The sequence below is a fragment of the Hemiscyllium ocellatum genome, chromosome 4 (genome assembly GCF_020745735.1).
Source record: "Hemiscyllium ocellatum isolate sHemOce1 chromosome 4, sHemOce1.pat.X.cur, whole genome shotgun sequence".
Taxonomy (NCBI): Eukaryota; Metazoa; Chordata; class Chondrichthyes; order Orectolobiformes; family Hemiscylliidae; genus Hemiscyllium; species Hemiscyllium ocellatum.
Window position 1 is genome coordinate 64,636,645 of NC_083404.1, and position 24,379 is coordinate 64,661,023.

The following is a 24,379-nucleotide window of genomic DNA, read 5'->3' on the forward strand; positions in this document are numbered from 1 at the left end:
TCTGGAGCTGGAAAGCAATCTTGTGCATTATTTTGCTTTATATTTATTATGCTTTACACTAAAACATACACACAGCTTTTTTTTTCTTTCTCTCTTTTATCTTAAAAAGCAGAAGATCATGGGTTCAACACAGCACTCTCTTAAGTATTTAAGGAATGACATAGCCTGCCATTGTGCTCAAAGAGGCAGAAATACCATTTTTCAGGTGGGCAAAGAAACTATATCCTTTCCGCTTGTTCTTGTAAAATAAATGCATGTTACAGATTCCAAACATTGAACTTAAAAATTGGAGAGTGTCTGCAGTGACCTGCTAAACAAGTCCCTCTCCACCAATGCCACAAAACAAATTAGTTTTTCAGATGCTTCTTCAAAAGATTCAGTTGTACGCAAATTAACTTTTGTATTTATGTATGTGGCAATCATTCAAAAGTGACTCAGTGCACTTAAGACAATTTTGTGATATTTCTAAAAAGCACTGCAAGTCACTGTACAAATACAAATATGCTTTTTCTTCCCCCTCTTCTTTGTCATTTTTTTTTCTCAGCATGTTCACTTCTCTTTCTGTTTTCTACATTTTTTATTTCTTTTTTCCTTCTTGATGTGGAAGTTTCCATGCTCTAATAATGACCATAACTTGGATTTTTCAACAAATTGACTGCAGGGTTTCCAAACTCAGATAATGTTTAACTTCCAAGTGTTTTCAAAGGCCATGCATTTGGCATGTCTCAGGGATTCCTAATCTTTCATGGGGCAAGTCAAAACGTGGAAATGTCAAAAGAGAATTGAACACTACATCTTCATGCTTAATTATATTAATAAAATGCATTCAGATGATTATGATTTTTCACAAAAACGTAAGAAAAACAGTACGGGTATGTTGTTCATCATTTCTTGTTGGCATTATTGTAAGGGTGGATGTAACTGTTCAAATCTGGGTTAATCCAACTTGTATGAAATTAAAGATTTGGTTTCAATTTTAAAGTTGCAAATCAAGGATTTGATGTCACATGATGCTGAGATGTCCAAAGATTCAGGGATGGACAAGTTCTTACATTTTGAAGAAAACTCCATTTATAGCTCAAATGAATTATTTCAGAACCAGCGCTATCCAGAAACAATATCATCTCGGTGTTGTTTGTGCAACACAAAGTACTGTGATGTCTGACACCCAGTTGCTTCATTTAGTTTTTTCATTATTACTCATTCATGGAATATGGGTGTTGTTGGCTGGGCCTGCACTTTTGCCTGTTCCTAGCTGTCCATGAGATAGTGGTGGTGAGCTGCCCTCTTGAATTGCTGCAGTCCATTTGCTGCTGACAGACCCACAATGTCATTAAGGGAGTGTGTTCCAGGATTTTGATCCAACAATACTGAAGAAACAGTGATTTATTTCTAAGTCAGGGTGGTGAGTGGCTTGGAAGCAAACTTGAAGGTGGCAGTATTCCCATTAATGTCATTTATGATACATGAGACGACTGATGGTCTGGTTTTAATGCAGGAAAACTGAGTACATAGTGAGATTCCATATTTGATAACAGGTGGATGGCAACAAGATAAAAGCCAATAGTTAAATTGGGGGTTCTGATGTTTTCCTAAATTGCAAGAATCAAACTTAAGTGGTTTATAATCCTATCACAAGTATAAAGATTCAAGTATTGACCTGTATTTGCCAGCTAGGTTTTATTCCTTAAACATATAATGTAGTCTGTATGATCCAGTGATAATAATCCCTGATTCATCAAACAAAATCAAAATGTTGTGCATTCAAATATAAAGAACTCATGATCCTGGCAACATGCCACAGAGTGAACTGTGCACAGAGCTTACCCTTTCTGATTCAAGGTGCCCTTGATCTCTCAATAATAGATGTTAAGCATTTTAAAATTGTCAATTCTTTAATCTGAGCAAAAACCGTCACATTTAATTTTTTGATTGTGCTTCACAATTGTGAAATTGTGCAGCTTACCAAGAGGAATACCATCTCCCTATAATTTGAAAATAATGCATCTGTATGTCAAGGTGAAGGCTGGTGAATATTAATGTCTATATCGAGAAGATAGTGGTGAAGAAACAACAGAGATAGAAGGGATGACAGGACATATGTATTCCAATATAAATCTGACAATACTACATTAATAGCATCGCACAATGGTGAACTGATTCCAAACTACAAACGAATATAAATAATAAATAACTGCAACATGTATAAAATACTCAGCTAGCATAACAAACCACGAATGGCGAAATGCATGCTATTTAGGGAAATCATCCAAACTCAAGAATTAGTAACATCCTTAAAATTCTCTTTTGTCTGCTTTACTTATGTTTGTGCTACTCAAGGGCTGGACTTTATTCTTTTTTCCTCAATTTACAACAATTTTCAGTAACATTTAACAAACCACCAACTAATTGACAAAATAAAAATAAAATTGTGTATCATTCAACTGTAATAGACATTGTCTAATTTTCTATTGCATGAAATCAAAATTTGTACAGCGTTTTTCAAAGTGATCAAGCTACAACACCAATTATATACTAAATGATAACTTGGAAACCTACTCCATTGTTTGGAAATGTGCACTTCATGAGCATGTGATTTAGATTAGTGAAAATGAAAAGTAGCTGCAGATCATGGTGCAGCTGCAAAAACATCCCTTCAATTGTTTTCAAGAAGCTAGGGTTCCATTTGACTAATAATACATGGATACATTATCACTCCAACTATAGTTTGTGCATTATTTATAGAAAATGACTGAACGACAGTTGGAAAAGCACAATTCAATGATCAATCCCAAGCACAACCAATGTAATAGTAGATTTTGTTTGTGAATTATATCCTAATCTATTAAAGAGACCATAGCAATATGTCACTAAGATAAAACTAAAATTAAATAAATATTGGGTTCATTGTTCACACGGGATCCAGAAAAAAAAACTGACATGGCTTAATAGATAATAAGAATATTACCTAAGACGACAAATTGGTTAAAGGTTAAATTTATTAATTTTTCTTTGTTTGACATACTTTTATCAATACTTTGAGAAAGAATAATAAACAAAAAATGTGAAATCCACTCAAAGAAATGTAATGGAGAACAAAAGGGAATCTATGAACACATAATCATTTAGTGAATTCCCACTGCTTTTACCATTAAAGACAAAAGGAGCAGGTGGACAATCATACAGAAGGAAATAATTCATTGTATATCAACAAACAATAGTTTAGGTGGCAGATTGTGGCAAGCAATAGAACTCAGAAACCTTAAGTGTTACATGAACCTAATAGTCTAACATAATTTTTCATAATTTGTAGTTTAATAATAGCAAGATTGTTAGTATCAGCTGTCATTATTGTGATGCTATCAAGAATATGTGATGCCCACCAGGCACAGTTTAAGGCAAAATCCAGTTGCTGTGAGGGTCAACCTGCTCATCTGCTGGACAGGCTGTTGCACCTTCAAAGCTATATTCATTACAGAATTGGTGATTTGACGTGAGTTTCGACATTATATGCATAATTCTCACAACAAAGCCTATTGGAGATGCTGAACATTTTTCAATGAGCTGTAAGTTGGAATTTGACAGAGTTTAAGACATAATTATTGAAGAACAACGCTTCTGGCCTTGAACAACTAACTTTATAAATGAGGAGGGTCATTACCACAGGATGGCATTTCAAATCTTTCATGACTTTTACATCAAAAGTGATGTTTGTTCTCAGTTTTGATGAAAACTCAGCTTCTACCTTATGTATGCCCAAATTCTTTTTTTCATTTTCTGAAAAATGACTAGAAGTTGAAATATAATTCAATCAAACGTCATGTTAAAATAAAGGAAAGTAAAACTCTAAAACCTGTTCAAACTTTTTGGGCAACTTGGTGTCAAGATCAGGTCAAGGTCCCTTCACTGTTGACTGCAAAGTACAGGTCATTTGTTTTAATTTTTTATGACATGGAGGTGCCAGTGTTGGACTGGGGTGTACAAAGTTAAAACTCACACAACACCAGGTTATAGTCCAAAATGTTTATTTGGAAGTGCTAGCTTTCAGAGGGCTACTCTTTGATTGCGTAACTTCTTTTAAGTTACGTTCTTGAGATAACTTAAGGTTTTCTATAAAAAAAAGTGAGGGCTGATATGTCATCTGCTTTTATAAAACCTTAAGTTATCTCAATAATGTGACTTAAAAGAAGTTATGGAATTTACATATTAATGAACCAAAACCTGCAACCCATTCTAAAAGATGAAAGATTTAACAGCAATCTAGGTTTGTTTAATATATCATTTTAATTACATGACACTGTGATCTTTTGCTATAAATTCTGTGCCTATGATCCTGCCCCACTTGTTACTCAATAAGGGAGCAGCCCTCTGAAAGCTAGCACTTCCAAATAAACCTTTTGGACTATAACCTGGTGTTGTGTGATTTTTTAACTTAGTTTTTATGGTTACTTAGTTTGTTACATTAGGAGGTTCATACCAGTGCACAAGCTTATAACAATGCCTCCAATGGTACTGCTTACCAAAATGAGTTGATTCATATCTCCAAATCGCAATCTTCAAAGAGATGTGGAACACAATGGTCCACCTGATATAGCTGAAATTTATATCACAAATCCACCATAAATCTGCAGTACCTCCATGTGAACACAAAGCAGCAGAGAATAAGATCATTATAATATAGGAGAGGAAAGTAAGTTGAGAACAAAATATCAGCTAGAAAAATGGCTAGACAGTAATGGGGTTGATGAGGGATGAGTTCCTACAGGAAAGAGGTTTGGTATATTCTGCCATAGAGAGTCACAGAGTTTTTACAATGTAGAAAAGTGCCCATCATATTTGTGCCTCTTATGAAGCATCTATCTAATCTAATCTAATCCCATTATCCAGCACTTGGCCAGTAGCCTTAATGCTATGGAGTTTCACGTGTTCTGACTTGTATGGTGATGCATTCCGTGGACTTCACAACTAATCCAAGGCTACCAATGGATTGGCATATTTAGGATAAATTAAGGTTATTTCCATTCAGTCATTAAGTGTGTGACAATAGAAGTGTCATTTACAATGGCCACTTCAATTAAGAAGACATACATTCATTTCTTAGCAATGCCGCAACAAACTTAGGTAGTTAACATTCCAATGATGATAAGACCATAAGACAAAGGAGCAGATGTAGGCATTCTGCCCATTGAGTCTTTTCCACCAGTTAATGAGATCACAACTGCTCTGATAATCATCAACTTCACTTTCTTTTCTCTATAACACTTGATTCCCTTACTAATTATTTGTCTATCTTAGCTTTGGATATACTTAATGACCCAACCTCTCAAGCTCTCTGCAGAAACAAATTTGACAGATTGAATGCCTTCAGAGAGAAAAGAAATTCTCCTTATCTCTGTACTAACCAGGCAACCCTTACACTGAGATCGTACACTCAGTCCTAGGCTCTCCCACAAAGGGAAAAAAAACCCCTCACATCTACTCTGTCAAGTCCCCTAAGAATCTTCTGAACTTCAATGAGTACTTAACTTCGTAAGAAAATCCCACCAGACTTGTGATCAACTGAATAAGCCTTCTCATAGAAAGAATCCCTACAGTGTGGAAACAGGCCATTTAGCTCAACAAATCCACAGTGACTCTCTGAAGAGCATCCCAGGCTCACCCCTGCTCGTGCCCCCACCTTGTATTTCCCATGACTAGTCCACCTAATCCATACTTCCGCAGACACTATGGACAATTTAGCATGGCCAATCCATCTAACCTGTGGGACTGTGAGAGGAAACCAGAACACCTGAAGGAAACCCACACAGACACAGGGAGAACGTGCAAACTCCACACAGTTGCCCAAGGCTGAAATCGAACCTGAGTCCCCTGATGTGAGGCAGCAGTGCTAACCACTGAGCCATCATGCTACCCCAATGCCAGTATATCTTTCGTTAGATAAGGAGAACAAAAACAATACTCTGGTGTGGTCTGACTATTGCTTTGTATAACTTGACCATGACTTTCCTATTTTCTAGTCATTTCTTTTGAAATAAAGATGAACATTCCATTTGCCCTGCCTATTATCCACTGTACTTGGATTTTTTTTTGTTAATTATGCACAAGGATTCCCAGCTACCTGTTCTGCAGCTTTCTGCAGTTTTTCTCCATTTAAATAGTATTCATCTCTTCTATTCATCCAGCTAAAACACAAAATCTTGCATTTTCCCACATTATATACCATCTGCTAAATTTTAGCTCACTCACTTAACCTGTCTGTATCCCACTGCAAACCTTTTTTGTCAACCTCAGCACTTGATTCCTACCTAATTCTTGTGTCATCCACAACATCAGTGAAGGTATATTCACTTTCGTCATGTAAGTCCTTCAGGTATATATTGTAAATATTTATGATCCTATCTCATTAAGTAGCTGTAAATACAGTGCTTTATCCTTCATGAAGCCATGCTACTCTGCTTGATTATATTACTGTGTCTTTAAGATCTGCTATTACATCCTTTACAATAGAGTCCATATAATAACATTTTCCAATTGATGTGTTAAGCCAGCTAGCCTGTAGTTGCAATTAATTTGTTTCTTTTCTTTCTGAATAAGGATGTTTTATTAACAGACATTCCCAAAATGTAAGGATTCTTGGAAGATTATGACTATTTCTGAAGCTACTTCCCATAATATCCTAGAATGTAACCCATCATGTCTAAGGGACCTGTTGAACTTTAGCCCCATTACTTTCCCGAGCAATTTGTCTCTAATGATAGTTATTGTATGTATTTCCTCTGCCCTTTTGTCCCTTGAATATTCATTAAGTATAGAACGTTATTATTGTCCCCTACCACAAAGACAGATATAAAGTATTTATTCAACTCAACTGCCATTTTCTGGTACCCCATAAATTATTTACCCTGTAAGGGTCCTATGTTCATTTTGATCTCTTTTGTCCTTTTTATATATTCAAAGAATCTCTTGCTGTTTGTCATAATATTACTTGTTAGTTTAGCTTCAAAATTTACTTTCTCTCTCTTGTTTTTGGTCACTTTTAGCTGTTTCTTAAAAGTTGCACAATCCTGTGGTTACCTCTAATCTCTGACATATTGCACTTTTTATCTTTCAATTTACTATCCATAACTTTATTCATTAACTATACTTGATTTATCCATTCCCAAGAATCTTTCTTCCTCGTTGGAATATATGTTTATTGCAAATCGTGAATATTTTCTTAACCATTCAGTACTGTTCTTAAACCATCTTTTCTGCCTTTTCTAGTTCACTCCAGCCAGCTCTGCCCTCATTCCTTTATAACTTGCATTATTTATCTAAGCTGATAATGTGTTGCTGGAAAAGCACAGCAGGTCAGGCAGCATCCAAGGAGAAGGAGAATCGACGTTTCGGGCATGAGCCCTTCTTCATTTTCAGCTCTGATCTCCAGCATCTGCAGTCCTCACTTTCTCCTTATTTATCTAAGCGCAATTATGGTCACTTGCTCCTGGGGAATATTTTACTCCAAGATCATTAATTAAACCTGCCTCATTACACATTACTACTAGATCCAGAGTAGCCTGATCCCTGGTTATATCCATAACACATTTGATCTAGGGAATTCATCCTGAATGCTCTCTATAAATTCTCACATGGTTACCTTTGTCAATTTGATTTTTCCAATACAAATGAAGATTAAGGTAATCTGTGGCTAATGTACTATTTTTCTTTGACAAACCTCTTCATTATCTCCTAATTTATTTTCTGTTCTACAGCATAGCTACTGTTAGGGAGCCTATGGACCACTGCCACCAGCATCTTCTTTCCCTTTGTTTTTCTTACCTCCACTATATGGATTCTGTATTTTCTGATCCAAGATAATTTTTTGCTATCATACATGGTCAAAAGTATACCAACAAAGGTACCCCACCACCCTTTCTTTCTGGCCTGCCATTAAGCTTTCTTAGCAAATGGTAACATAAAATGATGAGGGCAATGTTATATAAGTCAGTTTGGTCCTGAAGGAGTTAAATGGCATCATGAGACAGGCTCTGCCCTTTAGGAGCTAAAGGACTTTTCCTGGGAGGAACTAAAGAGTCTTGTGTCCTTATGGTGTACGCTGAAATTCAATTGTAGCAATATCTACTTAATGTTAAATTGAGGCTTAGGTCTCCTAATTGAATCTCATGTTTCTCAGATTTCATGTACAAGCTGATAAGTAATGTGTAATAAACCTAGTATTTAACTCAGACCAAGACTATCTTCTACCTAAGATATCATACAAGTAGCCTTCCATGCTGGGTACCAGTATTGTTGTATAATGTCTGTTAGTATGGTGACAGTTCCATACATTGCAATGTAAAATAAAAGTACTTTTTCCCAAGTTTCCAAGATGATCAATAAAATAACTTACTTAGACCAGGTTTTAAACAAAATTAATACACATGCACACACATTCAGAAACTAGCTTCCTGAAACAAACCCACTTTACTCAATGCAATAGTTTTCATGGCATGTTCTAGTGTCTGATGCTTTGATTTTTCTGGCATGTGTGGTGAGATCACTAATCAAACATGGTGGTCTCTGAAGTCTCCAGGCACAGCTTACTCAGAACTACAATCTTAAGAGGTTTCTTCAAACGCTCTTTAAAAAGAACAAAACGGTTTCATGCTGAACTCAATAGGAGGGCTTCTATCAAAGAAATTAGGAAGATCAACTGTGCAGTTTGTTCTTGGCAGGCTTTCCTCTAATTCAGTCAAAGCTCAAATCAAATAAGCACCTCTCCAAGCCAGTCGCTGTTCAAAACAGCACTGACAGGACCTATAGCAAAGCAAGCAAGTAAAATCTGTCATGTGTTTTGCAGGCAGCTTTGTAATTCCACAATGAACTTTCAATGATGTGTTTGAAAGAAGCAGCTATTTATAAAAAAAAGTCTGAAATAAATTTGATTTCTCAAATTCTTCAAAACTTTAACAATATTAAAGCGTATTTGTAACACAACCCAATACATCCCAAATGGCTCTTGCAGAAAGAAACAACTATGAGAGGAAGGATTACTAAACTTCACAAGTTCCAACTATTTTATCTTTATAATAGGGTCATTGAGCTTAATAAGGATACTTTTCAGTGCAGAAAATATTTGGCAGTCCTGTCAGCTGAATCTGTTCTACATCAATATGTAGTCTTCCATAAGACACAGCACTGCCTCTAAAAGGAATAAACAGTAAGCAACTTCTGCAAAAGTGACTCTGACATCAACATTTTTCACAACTAGTTGTAGAAACATGAAGTTGATCTTTTATATCGCAACTGTCTAGTTGCGTAAAACTGTTATTTCCTCACAAAATAGTCCAGTTTGTGATAGGGTATATTCACAAGCAACACAGAATATGATACACAGATAACAAGCATGATGATTAAAGCTAGTATTTGGCTATAACATAAATGTGATCCTTTGGGATAGAAGTAAATCGGAACTCATTGCTGGGTGTCAATTGTCCTCTTTGCCCCTGTGACACCCTGTGCTTTTCATCCCCCTGCAACAATGAGAAGAAATGAATAATCTCTCAGGCTTTGTACTGGCAAATCCTTTTATGTTTTTCTTTTATATCACCATGGCAGAAGCACTTTCAAATCTTCATTATTATTAAGTCAATTAACTCCAGATCTGAGTTGAATAGACCCAATTCAGTTCATTCTCAATTGTCTCAATTCCAAGTTTCGTTTACAACACCTCCTCAAATAGTGCAACAGTCCCTGCCCAGATACAACAGAATCTGTAGTGTTCAGGCTTGTGTTGATCATGGCAAGTAACATTTATGACACACAGGTACCAGGAAGTGATGATTTCTACAAAGCGAGAATAGGATCTCTGGTTGATATTCAATGGCATTACCATCATTGAATGTCTCCAAGATCATCACTGTTGAAGTTACCACTGATCAGAAACTAAACTGGACCAGCCACATGAATATTGTGGCTGCCAAAAGCAAACCAGAATTTTGATTGCCTATGTCAAGTAATTCACTTCCTGACTTCTCAAAACTTTTCCACCAGCTGCCAGTTACAAGTCAGGATAATAAAGTAATTCTCTCCATTTGATTTGATGAGTACAACTCTAATACTACTCAGTAAGTTCAATACTATTAGGCAAAAACTACCTTGTTTGATTGTCAGCCATCCCAAACTTAAACATTGATTGCCTCCATCATCAGCACATGGTAGCTGCAGTGCAAGGTTTATTTGACAGCACGTCCTAAAACTACAATCTCTACCTTCTGCAAGATCATAGCTTCATAGAGATGTACAGCACGGAAACAGACCCTTTGGTCCAACGTGTCTATGCCGACCAGATATCCTAATTAATCTAGTCCCATTTACCAGCACTTGGCCCATATCCCTTTATGGCCTTCTCATTTATAAACACATCCAGATGCCTTTTAAATGTTGTAATTGAACTAGCCTCCACCACTCCCTCTGGCAGCTCATTCTATACATGCTGCATGAAAAAGTTGCGCCTTAAGTCCCTTTTAAATCTTTCTTCTCTCACCCTAAACCTATGCCCTCTAGTTCTGGACTCCCACATCTCATGGAAAAGACCTTGTCTATTTACCCTATCCATGCCTCTCACGATTTTATAAACCTCTATAAGGTCAGCCCTCAGCCTCCAACGCTCCAGGGAAAACAGCCCCAACCTATTCTGCCTCTCCCTATACCTCAAACCCTCCAACCCTGGCAACATCATTGTAAATATTTTCTGAACCCTTTCAAATTGGTCTTGTGCATCACACAAATGGGATCATCATTCCCTCCATGTCATAGACCTGCCTGATTTAGGAGTTTACCACTGTTCTTTCATTATCAGTTGGGCAAGATTCCGGAACACCCGATTCATTGGAACTTTAAAATTACCTATGCATAAACTCATACAGCGCTGGGAAGCAGTTCACCAACACTAATTTCTCAAAGGCAATTATACATAGACAACAAATGTCAGCCTGGCCAATAATGCCCAAATTTCACGAGTGAATAAAAATATCCAAAAAGCTTATCAATCATAAATGTGCCCTTCACTCAGGGCCTAACCAATGAAATATCACTTTTTTCCTGTCTCTATTTATAAAGCCTGAGGATCTGAAAACATTTCGTTTTGCAGTTTTTTGACTTGTCCTGCCAAGACTTTTGTTCATAGCAACTTCAAGTATCTGTTCCTGTAACATCTAAGTGATTGTACCAGTTATGTTGTGCTACATTTCAGTCATTATTTTGATATGTGGAGCTCCTATATTATTGGGGAACTGGCAGAGTGCAGGGGAAATCGGACAAGGCTAGAAAAACTCAAATCCTGCCAAAATGAATGGCAGATCTCCAACAAACAGCAAGCAAAACTGAGAAGGCATCCAGTTGCTGTGTGAAAATGCCATTGTCTAAAGGCTATTATGGAAGAACAATTTTGTACAGTCCCTGGCAGTCACAATCTCAGACCGGGTTGCATGTTTTGGGTCTGGATTCAGTCAGTGACAATATGAAAGCCACAGATCAAGGTTAGACAGTGTAAGAGATTGAAGGGAGATAGTCGATCTCTGAAGAGGTGAAGAGGCCTGATAGAAAATCCACAATTAGCAGAGGGGAGGTTGAAGTTACTTTGAGGAAACAGATTTGGAGTTCCTGAATCCTTTCGTTCACCAAGAAGTACCATTTTTAAAAAAAACCTTCTGGAGTTGACTGCTCCTGCCTCCTCTTTGCTAATAGATACCCTGCATCCGGGGAAACTGAGCTGGCAGTGATGAGTTTTAAATCAGATTCTCACTTACTACTATGAGAACTTGACTTAAATATATTAATGAAGTGCCTTGGCTGTCCAAGAAGGGACGCACAAAAACCATTGTTGTAAAAGCAGCATTGTGTGACTATGCAGTTAGGCATGTGCTCTCTCTTATTTCAGCTTCATCTCCCCTGTCAATATCATCCCACCAGTTGTAGCTGTGTTATCATTAATTTCTATTCTTTCTGTTTATATCCAACTAAATACAACACGGTTAAATTAATTGCTGTAAGCATAACTCACTCCAGTATCACCCAGTCACCAATATATCATTTTCTATGATACGACCATCATTAGCAAACCTACTGTCTTTGTGCTTGGGAGCCAACATTCTGACCACCACTAGGGACTGTAATGTAAAATTAACAGATTTGAATGAATGCATTTTCCAATACAATATCTAGATTTACAAACTTTAAAAAAAACTCACTTCTACCACTGTCTTTGCTGAATTCTGCTTCTGTGTCAGTTCTTGAGTGGATCTTAGACTGGGAAGCAAGGAGAATAATCTCATATCTGACCACCAATATCACGACTCCTTCTGAGAAGTACATAAGAATCAACTATGGCTAACTTTAATCCTGACCCTGACTCAGTTACTCAAATGATGGTCAAAATAGATGCTGCCACTCGATAACTGGACTTACAGTTTTAAAAAAAAGAGTTTAATGGATAAAGCTTTGATATCTGTTGGATCACTCATAAGTTCTTTCAGATGACAGGGAGTGAGAAATAAGAAAGATTGTTAAGAACAGTCCCCGGTTGAAACCATTTCTTCAGCATCTTCAGTGTAGAATTCATGTCAAATGCTTGAAGATTATGAACTTGACATGATTCTTTACAAATGACTGTAGTGAACACCAATAATTATTCCAGCATGCATGAGTGAGGCATCCAACTCTAAGGAACTTCAAATCACACTAAGGAGGCAATGGCCTAGTGGCATTATTTCTAGACTGTTAATCCAGAAACTCGACTAATGCTGTAGAAACTGCGCTTTGAATCCTACGATGGCAGATGGTAAAATTTGAATTCAATAAAAGCAAGAAATCTGAAATTAAGAATCTGTTGATGATCATAAATATTATCAATTGTCAGAAAAGCCCAACTAGCTCACAGGAGGAAAGGAAATCTGCCATTGTCACTTGATTCGACATTTTTGTGACTCCAAAGATACAATGATGGCCCAGAAAGTCACTCAGTTGTATCAATTGCTACAAAGTCTCAAGAAAGAAACAAAATTCACGGACATTGGCATTGACCCAGGTAACTAAAATGACAATGGCAAAAACAGCACTGTTGATCCTGCAAAGTCCTCCTTACTAACATCTGGGAACAAGCGCCAAAATTTGGACAGCTCACAGACCAGTCATGCAATAGCCTAACATAGCCACACTTACAAAATCAAATCTAACAGACAAGGGACAATGTTCCAGACACTACCATCACCATTGCTGGATATGTCCTGCCCCACTGGTAGGACAGACACAGCGGAGGTGGCGGTGCAATTGGAGTCATACTTGGCACATAGGAAGACAGTTGTGGCTGTTAGAGGTCAGTCATCTCAGCTCTGGGACATCTCCGCAGACGTTCCTCAGGGTATTGTCCTCGGCCCAATTATCTTCAGGTGCATCATCGATGACTATCCCTCCATAATAAAGTCAGAAGTGGGATGTTTGTCAATGATTATACAATGTTCAGCACCATTCACAACTCCTCAGATACTAAAGCAGTTCATGTTCAAATGCAACATATCATGGTGAATATCCAGCCTTAGGATGACAACTAGCAAATAATGTTTGCACCACATAAATGTCAGGCAATCACCATCTCCACAAATACATTATCTAAGTACAACCCTTTGACATTCAATGGTGTTACCATGATGGAATCTGTCACTGTCAGCATCCTGGAGATTACCATTGACCAGAAACTCAACTGGACTTGCCATATAAACGCAATGGCTATAAGTGCAGGTCAGAGGCTAGAAATATTGCAGTGAGTAACTCACATCTTGACTCCCCAAAGCCTGTTTACCATCAGAAAGCACAAGTCTGTAATGTGATGGAATACTCCCTGCTTGCCTCGATCAGTGCAGCTCTAACAACACTCTTGAAATTATCCAGTTCAAAGCAGCCCACTTGACTGGCACCACATCCACAAGTATCCACTCCCTCCATTAGTAATGGTCAGTAGTACCATCTACAAGCACTGCAGAAATTCACCAAAAATACTTTGATAGCACCTGCCAAATTGACGAGCACTTCCATCTAGAACGACAAGGGCATCAGGTACATGGATATACCACAACCTGCAAGTTCGTCTCCAAACCATTCACCATCCTGACCTGGAAATATATCACTATTACTTCACCTTCATTGGGTTAAAATCCCTACCTAAGGGCATTGTAGAACTACTCACAGCACATGGACTGCTGTAGTTCAAGAAGGCAGCTCACCACTTATCTTCTTGAGGGAAACTAGTGATGGGCAATCAATGTTGGCCAGCCAGCAAAACTCATGTGACACAAGTGAATTCAAGAAAAACACTATCTTGTTCCTGCACAAACATTTCCAGGTGCAAAACAGTTTACAATTACATGAAAAATGAAGGAAGTGGAAAATGACATTGATTGACTGCTATACCTTGAAGAAACAAATTGATGTGTCTGAATAATGATGTAGATTTTGAACTACAAGTTTTAATATGCCTGACATTGGGTCTTTGTGTCTCGAACAAGCATAAATATTTTCATTACCACTTTCATGGTAAATTGGTGAGGTGTCAGAAGCAACTCACCAAAACAGAAAACAATTTCAACATTTCTGAAGCCAATTTTTTTCACTGCCCAACAGTGCAGTACATAATGTACCCTTGGATTTCTCATATGGTGTGATGATAATCTTATTCAGGTCAAGCAGCAATGTTCGAAACAGACAAGAAGGATCACAAAATAATGATCTGGTCAACTTAAATTGCTTTAGTGCTCTCCTAACACTTGCAATAAAATAACACTGGCACAAATCAAAGACAACTTTTGGAATTCTCATCTTCCTTCTACTGGAAAGATGTTGTTAAACTTGAAAGGGTTCAGAAAAGAATTAAAAGGATGTTCCTGGTGTTGGAGGGCTTGAGCTACAGGGAGAAGCTGAATAACCTGGAGCTTTTTTCCCTGAAGCTTCAAAAGCTGAAGGGTCCCTAACAGATATTAATAAAATCATGGGAGACTGGGGTAAGATGAATCAGCAAGGGAAGGGATGTCCAAAACTAGAGAGCATAGATTTAAAATGAGAGGGAAAAGAATTAGAGTCATAGAGATGTACAGCTCCAAAACAGACGCTTCGGTCCATATCGTCCATGCTGACCAGATATCCTAACCTAATCTAGTCTCATTTACCAGCACATGGCCCATATCCCTCAAAACTCTTTCTATTCATATACCCATCCAGATGCCACTTAAATGCTGTAATTGTACCAGCCTCTACCACTTCTTCTGGCAGCTCATTCCACCCACACACCACCCTCTGTGTGAAAAAGTTGTCTCTTAGGTCCCTTTTACATCTTTCTGCTCTCACCCAAAACCTATGCCCGCTAGTTCTGGACTCCCCCACCCCAGGGAAAAGACTTTGTCTATTTATCCTATCCATGCCACTCATTATTTTATAAACCTTTATAAGATCGCCCCTCAGCCTCCGATGCTCTAGGGAAAACAGCCCCAGCTGATTCAATGTCTCCCTCTCGCTCAAATCCTCCAACCCTAGCAACATCCTTCTTAATGTTTTCTGAACAATTTCAAGTTTCACAATAGGAAGGAAAGCAGAATTGCACACAGTATTCCAAAAGTGGCCAAACCAATGTCCTGTACAGCCACAACATGACCTTCCAAGTTCTATACTCAATGCTCTGACCAAAAAATGAAAGCATACCAAATGCTTTCTTCACTATCCTATCTACCTGCAACTCTACTTTCAAGGAACTATGAACATGCACTCCAAGGTCTCTTTGTTCAGCAACACTCCCCAGAACCTTACCATGAAGTGTACAAGTCCTGCTAAGATTTGCATTTTCAAAAAGCAGCACCTTACATTTATCTAAATTAAACTCCATCTGCCACTCCTCAACCCACTGGCCCATCTGATCAATGTCCGTTGTACTCTGAGGTAACCTTCTTCGCTGTCCACGACACCACCAATTTTGGTATTATCTGCAAACTTACTAACAATACCTCCTATGTTCACACGCAAATCATTTATAAATGATGAAAAGCAGTGGACCCAGCACCGAACCTTGTGGCACACCACCAATCACAGAATTCCAGTCTGAAAAACAACCCTCCACCACCACTTAAAAGGCACCTAAGGGGCAACTTCTTCACACAGAAGGTGGTGCATGTGTGGAATGCGTTATCATAAGAAGTGGTGATACTGTTACAATTACAAAATTTAGAAGGCATCTGGATAGGTACATGAATAGGAAGTGTTTAGATGGATATGGGTCAAATGCTAGCAAATGAGACTAGATTAATGCAGGGCATCTGGTCAACGTGGACAGGTTGGATCGAAGGGTTCGTTTCCATATTGTACTTTATAACTTTATGACTCCAACCAAACATCTGCTTGACTGATATATTGAGATATAACAGACTTCAGGGAAGGCAATATTAGGAATGTGAAGAATGTATCATTAAAAGCAATCAGGCAAAACAGATAAATGGAATAATGTAAACAAAGCTCTTTCTTACAAAGTAAAACCTGACTGAGCATAAAAAATATCGCTTCTAACTTTTATTTTAATTAAATATACCATGAAATTATCCACCAGAGTTCATGTCTAAATTTAAGCATTAATGCTAAATTAATTTAAATATAAAACGTAAATAAAAAGTGGATGTTGTAAAATGGACTGCAAATTTGCTTTCATAACATTTATATTATTGCACAGAGGCAAAATCTAACCCAAGGTGTTAAAATAAGGTAACAGCTTTGTCAAAATAAATCACAAATCATTCCCAAAGGATTATCTTAAGTGTTTGCACTTCTGCCATATTATAAACACACAATGCATTATCATCTAGAAATTAAGTAAATTCAGGAATATATAAATGTTAAAACTCTAGCCAATATGTTGATCCACAAAAACATTATACTGCATCAAATATGGTTTGCTGTCAATCTACATTTTTGTTATTCAACTCCACAAAGAAGACACAATATACAAGTCATTAAAACCATACCCACCACATTTCCTGTCCACGAACCTCACTTTTTGTTCCACACTTTTTTGGTTATGTTCTTGGTCACATTAACTATATTAAATTCAACAATCCATGTAATTCCATTATGTCAACTGTCATAACAGAGTATCAGGCTCTGACCACTAGATGGCTCTGTGGAATGACTTTCTGAAATCTCCCAAACTCAGTGACACTTTTTTTTAACATACTTATCCTCATCATTTTGAGCAGTGCTGCAGCTGACTTACATGCTGACATTGACCATCAAACTATAGAATGTAGGAGCAGAAGTAGGCCATTCAGTCCATTGAGTCTGTTCCGCCAATCATTGAGATTATGGTTGATCTGACAATTCCCAGTTCCATATTCCTAACTTTTCGCTGTAGACTTTGATGCCCTTACTGACTTAAAATTTGCTTTTCTCAGTCTTGAACTTTCTTAACAACCCAGCCTCAACAGCTCTCTGCAACAAAGAACTTCATTGATTCACTACCCCGAGAAAAGAAATTCCTCCTCATCTGTTTTAAATGTGTGACCCCTTATTCTGAGATTATGCCCTTTGGTCCTAAACTCTCTTGTGCATCTATTTCCTATTTCCTAAGAATCACCTATGTATCATTAACATTACCTCACATTCTTCTATATTCTAATGATTTATTTATAAAACATACTTGATATCAGCTTCATGAACCTTTACGACCCAAAACTGTTCAGAGCTTTCCAACCGTGATCTTGTGTAGTTTTATTTTAAAATCTCCCTATTTTTAAACACCATTCCCATTGAAATAAAGGCCAGTAATCAATTTGCCTTCCCTATTACCCACTGAACATGGATACTATCTTTTTGTGATTCATGGACAAGGTCTGTTAAATTCACTGATGTAGCCTTCTCCAGGCTTTCTCCAGTTAAATAATACTCAGTTCCAATGTTCTTCCTGCCAACGTGCTTATATATCTCCATAGCTCCATAGACACTTCCAAATTTTCGCCCACTCAATTAATTTGTCTATATTCCTCTGCAAACTCTTTGTGTCAACCTTACCACTTGCCCCCCCCCAACTATTTTTCTTGTCATCTGTAAACCTGGATGCAAAACATTCATTTTCTTATCAAAGTCATTAATAATATTGTATGTAATTGTGGCCTCAGCATTAATCCCTGTGCCACTCTATTAGATTAGATTACTTACAGTGTGAAAACAGGCCCTTCGGCCCAACAAGTTCACACCGACCCGCCGAAGCGCAACCCACCCATACCCCTACATTTACCCCTTACCTAACACTACTGACAATTTAGCATGGCCAATTCACCTGACCCGCACATCTTTGGGCTGTGGGAGGAAACCGAAGCACCCAGAGGAAACCCGCGCAGACATGGGGAGAACGTGCAAACTCCACACAGTCAGTCGCCTGAGTCGGGAACTGAACCCAGGTCTCAGGCGCTGTGAGGCAGCAGTGCTAACCACTGTGCCACCGTGCCGCCCACTGCCATCCTAAAGTTGTCCCCTTTATCTCAACTCTGTCTTCTACTTGTTAGCCAATCCTCTGAATATACTACCTCCTATTAGAGCTCAGCCTAAAGCAGCTCAATATACACTTCCTGATGAAGGGTTTTTGCCCAAAACATCGATTTTTCTGCTCTTCAGATGCTGCCTGATCTGCTGTGCTTTTCCAGCACCACTCTGATCTAAACTCTGGTTTCCAGCATCTGCAGTCCTCACTTTTGCCCAGCTCAATATACAGTCTTCTAGAAGTCAGACCAGATAGGTTACCTTTACTAATTCAATCTCCTCTCACTGACACGTGGAAGTAACAAAGCAAAACTTCTTGGTTCTTTTATGGAACTATTCTATGTTACTGAGTACAATGAGACACCAGTGGAAGCTGCTGATACTAACCTAACCCAAATTGTTAGACCAGCCATAAGAAAACCATTTCTTAATAAGTAAGTTTTCTTCACAGAAAGTGAAGGATTTAATTGAAAATAGCTACATAACTGTTAAATAATGTAGTTTTTAAATGTTCTGACATGCCGGAGGTCTAATGTATTAACATCATTCAATACATTATGAAAATGCATAGAAATAAAGATATTATTAATCCCCCTGCATCCTCATCAAGGATTCAGTCCTGCATGTAATCATATCAACACATTTTTGGGATTTTCTACTGAGAAGGTATAGATACAGCTCATCTACTCCAACATCAAAATTCCCTATCTGATACATTTAGGGCAACATTATATTCGACATGTCTATTCTGTATCAGTCAGAAACATAACAGAATTTTTTAATTATGGACAGAAATGTATCCTTTTCTTTGTAACCAGTATTTATTCATAAAAGATGCATTTGGCAATTTCCATTCACTATAGCATTTAAAAGGTACTTATGTGCCAAACATTTTGTGCACTCAAATATTTTGTGGACTCAAGCAGGAAAGAGTAATATCTACTTGTCTCTTGTCACTATTATTCCAATGCGATAATAAAAAACAATTACCTGGTATAAAGTTATATCTTGCCAGAAATCCAATAGATTCGAGCTCACCATCAGCAACAAATTTAATCCATAAATATCTACCCGAAGATGTTATAAAAGGTGGAATATTTTGACCACAGTAACGTCCAATCTCAGTAGAAAATCCAAAAGGTCCATCCCGCACCTCGATATGGTCAAATTTGCATTCCCAAGAAGGTTCAATGGAGTACTTTTCATCAAAGTAAAGTTCAATGCTTTGTCTCGGTGCAGCTAAATAATGAAGTCATACAATTAATTCCAAGATAATACATAAAATAAGAGTTGACATAATTAAGTTACAAATGTGTGGTATACCAAAGGTAATGAGTGAGTTCAGATGATACAAGACACGACACCCAGACCTAATGCGGAGCATCACATCTCAAGGCAATTGTAAACTTTCAGTACACAACCAATACTTATTTAAAATAATGGACACTAATATCATATAAATTAATGCATTTATGATTTGATGATTTTACATGTTTAACTAATTTGCATATTTATCTAATGTTACATCAAACAGATTGTCTACTGTCAATATTAAATCCATAATATGGGTGAAATCTGGGAGATGTTATTACTTTATACAGCATACAAGATATGATTGAATAAAAGAAACATATATTTAATTACTTTTCAGACCAAAATAATCTTGGTTAAAAAAAAAGCTTCTTGAAATCATAGAATATAGAACAGCACAGGAACGGGCCCTTCGGCCCACAATGTTGTGCCGAACATAGCGCCAAATTAAACTAAACCCTTCTGCCTGCTCTTGTTCCATATCCCTCCATTCCTTGCTTGCTTAGCTAAAAGAGCCTTAAATGCTCCTATGGTAGCTGCCTCCTCCAACACCCTTGGCAGTGCAACACTCCTACCAGTCTCCGCATAAAAAAAAACTTGCCCCTCACATCTCCTTTGAACTTCCTCCCTCTCACCTTAAATACATGCCATCGAGTATCAGACATTTCATCTCTGGGAAAAAGATTCTGACCTTCAAGTCTATCTATGCATCTCATAATTTTGTAGTCTCCATCACTCCAGTGAAAAACAACCCAAATTTTTCTAGCCTCCCTGTATAGCTAATACCCTCTAATCCAGGTAGCATCCTGATAAACCTCTTCTGCACCCTCTCCAAAGCCTCCACATCCTTCCAATAATGTGGCGACCAGAACTGAATGAAATACTCTAAGTGCAGCCTAACCAAAGTCTTATAAAGTAACAACATGGCATCTTGATTTTTGTACTCAATTCCATAATTAATAAAGGTCTTTACCACCCTATCTACTTGAGCACTGTCAAGGAGTTATGGATTTGAACTCCAATATCCTTCTGTACATCAATGCTGTTCAGAGTTGTGCCATTAACTGTATGCTTTTCCTTAACATTTGATCTTCCTCAGTGTAGCACCTCACACTTAGCCGGATGAAACTCCATCTGCTATTTCTCTACCCATATCTGCAACTGATCTATATCCCACTGTATCCTTTGACAATCTATCCACAACTTCACCAAACTGTGTATCATTTACAAAATTATTAGCCCATCCATCTGCATTTTCATCTAGGTCATTTACATGTATCACAAACAGCATAAGTCCCAGTACAGATCCCTGTGGCGCACCACTAGTCATGGACCTCCAGCCAGAAAAAACACCCTTCCACCACTACCCCCTGCCTTCTGTGGACAAGCCAGATCTGACTCCATTTGGCCAAGTCACCATGGATCCCATGCACCATAATCTTCTTGATTACCTATCATGAGGGACCTTTACTAAAATCCAATCACTTCTGAAAATCTCGGTAAGGACAGAAATGGTGGCTCAGTAGTGGACCAGTATTTCAGAACTCCAGGCTAATGCTGTGGTAATTAGCTCATGTCCCACCATACAATCTGTTGGATTTAAGTTCAATTGATACATCTGGAATATAAAGCTATTTTCAATAAAGATCACTGAAACTATCACCGATTTTTGGAGAAGTTAATTTGGTTATATAATGCCATGTAGGGAACAAACTCTGCCTTCCTTACTAGGTATAGCCTACGACTGACTCCAGACCTGCAGCAATTTGGTTGGCACACAACCACCCTTTGAAGTTGCCTAGCAAAGTATCTCAATTCAAGATCGCTTAGGAATGAGCACGAAATACTAGTCTTGCCTCCATGTCCATATTCCCTTAAAGAAAGGAAGGAATTATTTTTGGAGACATAACAATTTATTTTATGATAGAATTTAAAATTGATCTGTTTGAAACATTTATAAGTATTTATGTAAAAGAAAATAATGCATAAATAATGCAAAAACATTTACTGACTAATGTCAGAAAATCAATTTTTTTTAAAGGATTAAAGTTGCACTCACTGATGAAGTAACTAGATTTATGTTTTACAGTTATTGTAAACAATAACTAATAAAATTCATTTTATGTAATCATTTTATTTTCACTACAAGTGACATATCTCTTGTTCATACCTTCAATGATATATATGCACTCTCTGTCAGGAGGGTACTTGTTTGGATAATTGGGAGATGTGAAGAAGCCACCATCTGGATTCTTGATCCAAGAGCCACATTGCACTGATTTTGAAGAGGTTGGTTTGTCTATAAATAAATCAGATTTGGTGTCAAACTAATATGTGGCAAAACCAATTTGCCTGAAACACCAAGAACCTTGCACATTTTGATTATTAGTAGAAGAGGAGGTTGGTCATTTATCTTTCAAGGTCAGGTGTAGGATAGTGTAGGTGAACAGCAAAGACTAACACAGTGTTAAGGTAATTTGTTTTAAAACAGCACAATGAATCTAGTGTGGCGGAGATCATAGACTGACCTGCAATGAAGTAGGAACTGACACAAAGAAAGGTAGAGCAAGACAAACTTAATGTCTCCTACCGACATTTCAAAATACATATAACCCATTGATTATTTTTGAAGTGTAATCATTTGCTATGACAGTAGTTGCAACTCTTTCTTGTAAATTTAGATCTAATGAACAATAAATGAATCTAAGATTAGTTAAGTCTATTGTAAAGTTTTGATTGTATTACTAGCCTGAGAATCCAGAGATCATGACTGATAATCTAATGATATATATTTAAACTATTATGGAAGCTGATAAATTTATATTCAATTAATTAAATAAAATCTGTAATTTAAAAAAAAGGAAACAGTAATGATGACCATGAAACTACTAGTTTGTCATAACAGTTGACCTTGGTCATTAATGTCCTAAAAATCTGCAACCCTTACCTAGCCTGGTCTAAATTTGACTCCAGTAACAGTGATTGATCTTTAAATGCCCTCTGAAATGTCCTGGCAAGCCATTCAGTTGGTGGAGGTGCTCACTAGCATCTTCCCAACAGCAACTGATGAAAGGCAACAAATGCTGGCCTTGCCAGCAACACCCATACCATATGAGTAAATTAAATAAATCAAGGAATCCTGTTAGGGTGGGATTCAAAGAGGGAGCAACATTGAGCAGACACTGTGAAAACTACTGAAGTAGTAAAACATTCAGACATGAAGTTGTGGTGCTCCAGACAATTGAATTAACACACTGCCAGTGAAGTGGCAGTCTTTTTTCTTGTAATCTGCACATTATTCATTCATAGTAAGCAACTCACTTTAAAATTCTTAAGGAAGACTCTTTAGCAGCTCATTTAGTTGCTGAAGATCTTCCAAGGTGGCCAAAATGGAGTCTCATGTTAAACTGTCCAGATTTAGCACATGATATTTGCACTCCTGCAAACTGTGGAAGAACCAAACTCCCAGAAACTTATTAATAGACAGAATATCATTTAAAATGTCTATTAGCACCCAATAAAGACAGTACATACAAGTTTGGTCACTATCATTTATCTTAATGCCATCACTTTATGAGGGACCTGCTATTTTGAATTAAGCATAGGGTAAATGTGGATTTAAAGTGCTATTGAAATAGATATTTGCCAGTTCATCTTCACTTGCTCCTGCAGCTGTGTGGAAGGTCACTGAAATGTATGGAAAAAACCTTCTTGGGCATTTGTCAAAATTTCAAATTTCTTGCAACATATTTTATCTCAGAAATACAGTAAGAACATCACCTAAAACAGAAAGTATATTGCTGCTAAGTCTTAGGAGACAATCCAAAGAAACCACTTAAGAGAAAGGCGATACTTAATAATGGAATTTTACAAAGGGTCTTATTTAGTGCAGCAACACTTAGAATCATAGAATCACAGAATCCCAACAGTGCAGAAAGACGCCATTTGGCTCATCAAGTCTGCACCGATTCCCTGAACAACAGCCCACCCAGAACCAACCCCCTACCCTATCCCTGTAACTCAACACTTAGCATGGCCAATCCACCTGCCTTGCACATCTTTGGACTGTGGGAGGAAACTAGAGCACTCGGCAGAAACCCATGAAAACACAGGGGTAATGTGGAAGCTCCATATGGACAGTCAAACCCAGGTCCTTGACGATGTGTCCCAGCTGTCCTAACCACTGAGCCACCGTGCTGCCCAGTTGCCCCAGGAGAAACAGACAGGATGGCAAAGATGGTGCCATTTCTGTCTGCAGCGCATCCTCTCTGGACTTCTCTACCAAGACCATCCACAGCTACCTAATGAAGGAGCAGGCTCCAAAAGCTAGTTCATCCAAATAAACGTGGTGTTGTGTGATTTTTAAATTTGTTCAACCCAGTCCAACACCAGCTCTTCCACAACATGAAAACCATCTGTGCCACATCAGAGATCCTATCTTGGACCCCGAGAGTCAAAATTTCCCTGTGCACCAGTCAGAAACTCTCTTCAGAGGAAGAGAGCAGCTGGAGCCAACACATACTAC

General features: G+C 37.8%; 1 protein-coding gene across 1 annotated transcript in view; it reads right to left on the reverse strand.

The window, feature by feature from the left end:
- The window catches only part of neto1l (neuropilin (NRP) and tolloid (TLL)-like 1, like), a 195,058-nt gene that overhangs the window by 169,026 nt on the left and 1,653 nt on the right, over nucleotides 1-24,379 (reverse strand). The window contains exons 3-4 of the mRNA XM_060824299.1: nucleotides 22,025-22,153; nucleotides 19,534-19,782 (exon numbers count right to left, since the gene is read on the reverse strand). Coding sequence (XP_060680282.1) covers nucleotides 19,534-19,782; nucleotides 22,025-22,153 — 378 coding nt within the window. The remainder of the gene's footprint in view (nucleotides 1-19,533; nucleotides 19,783-22,024; nucleotides 22,154-24,379) is intronic.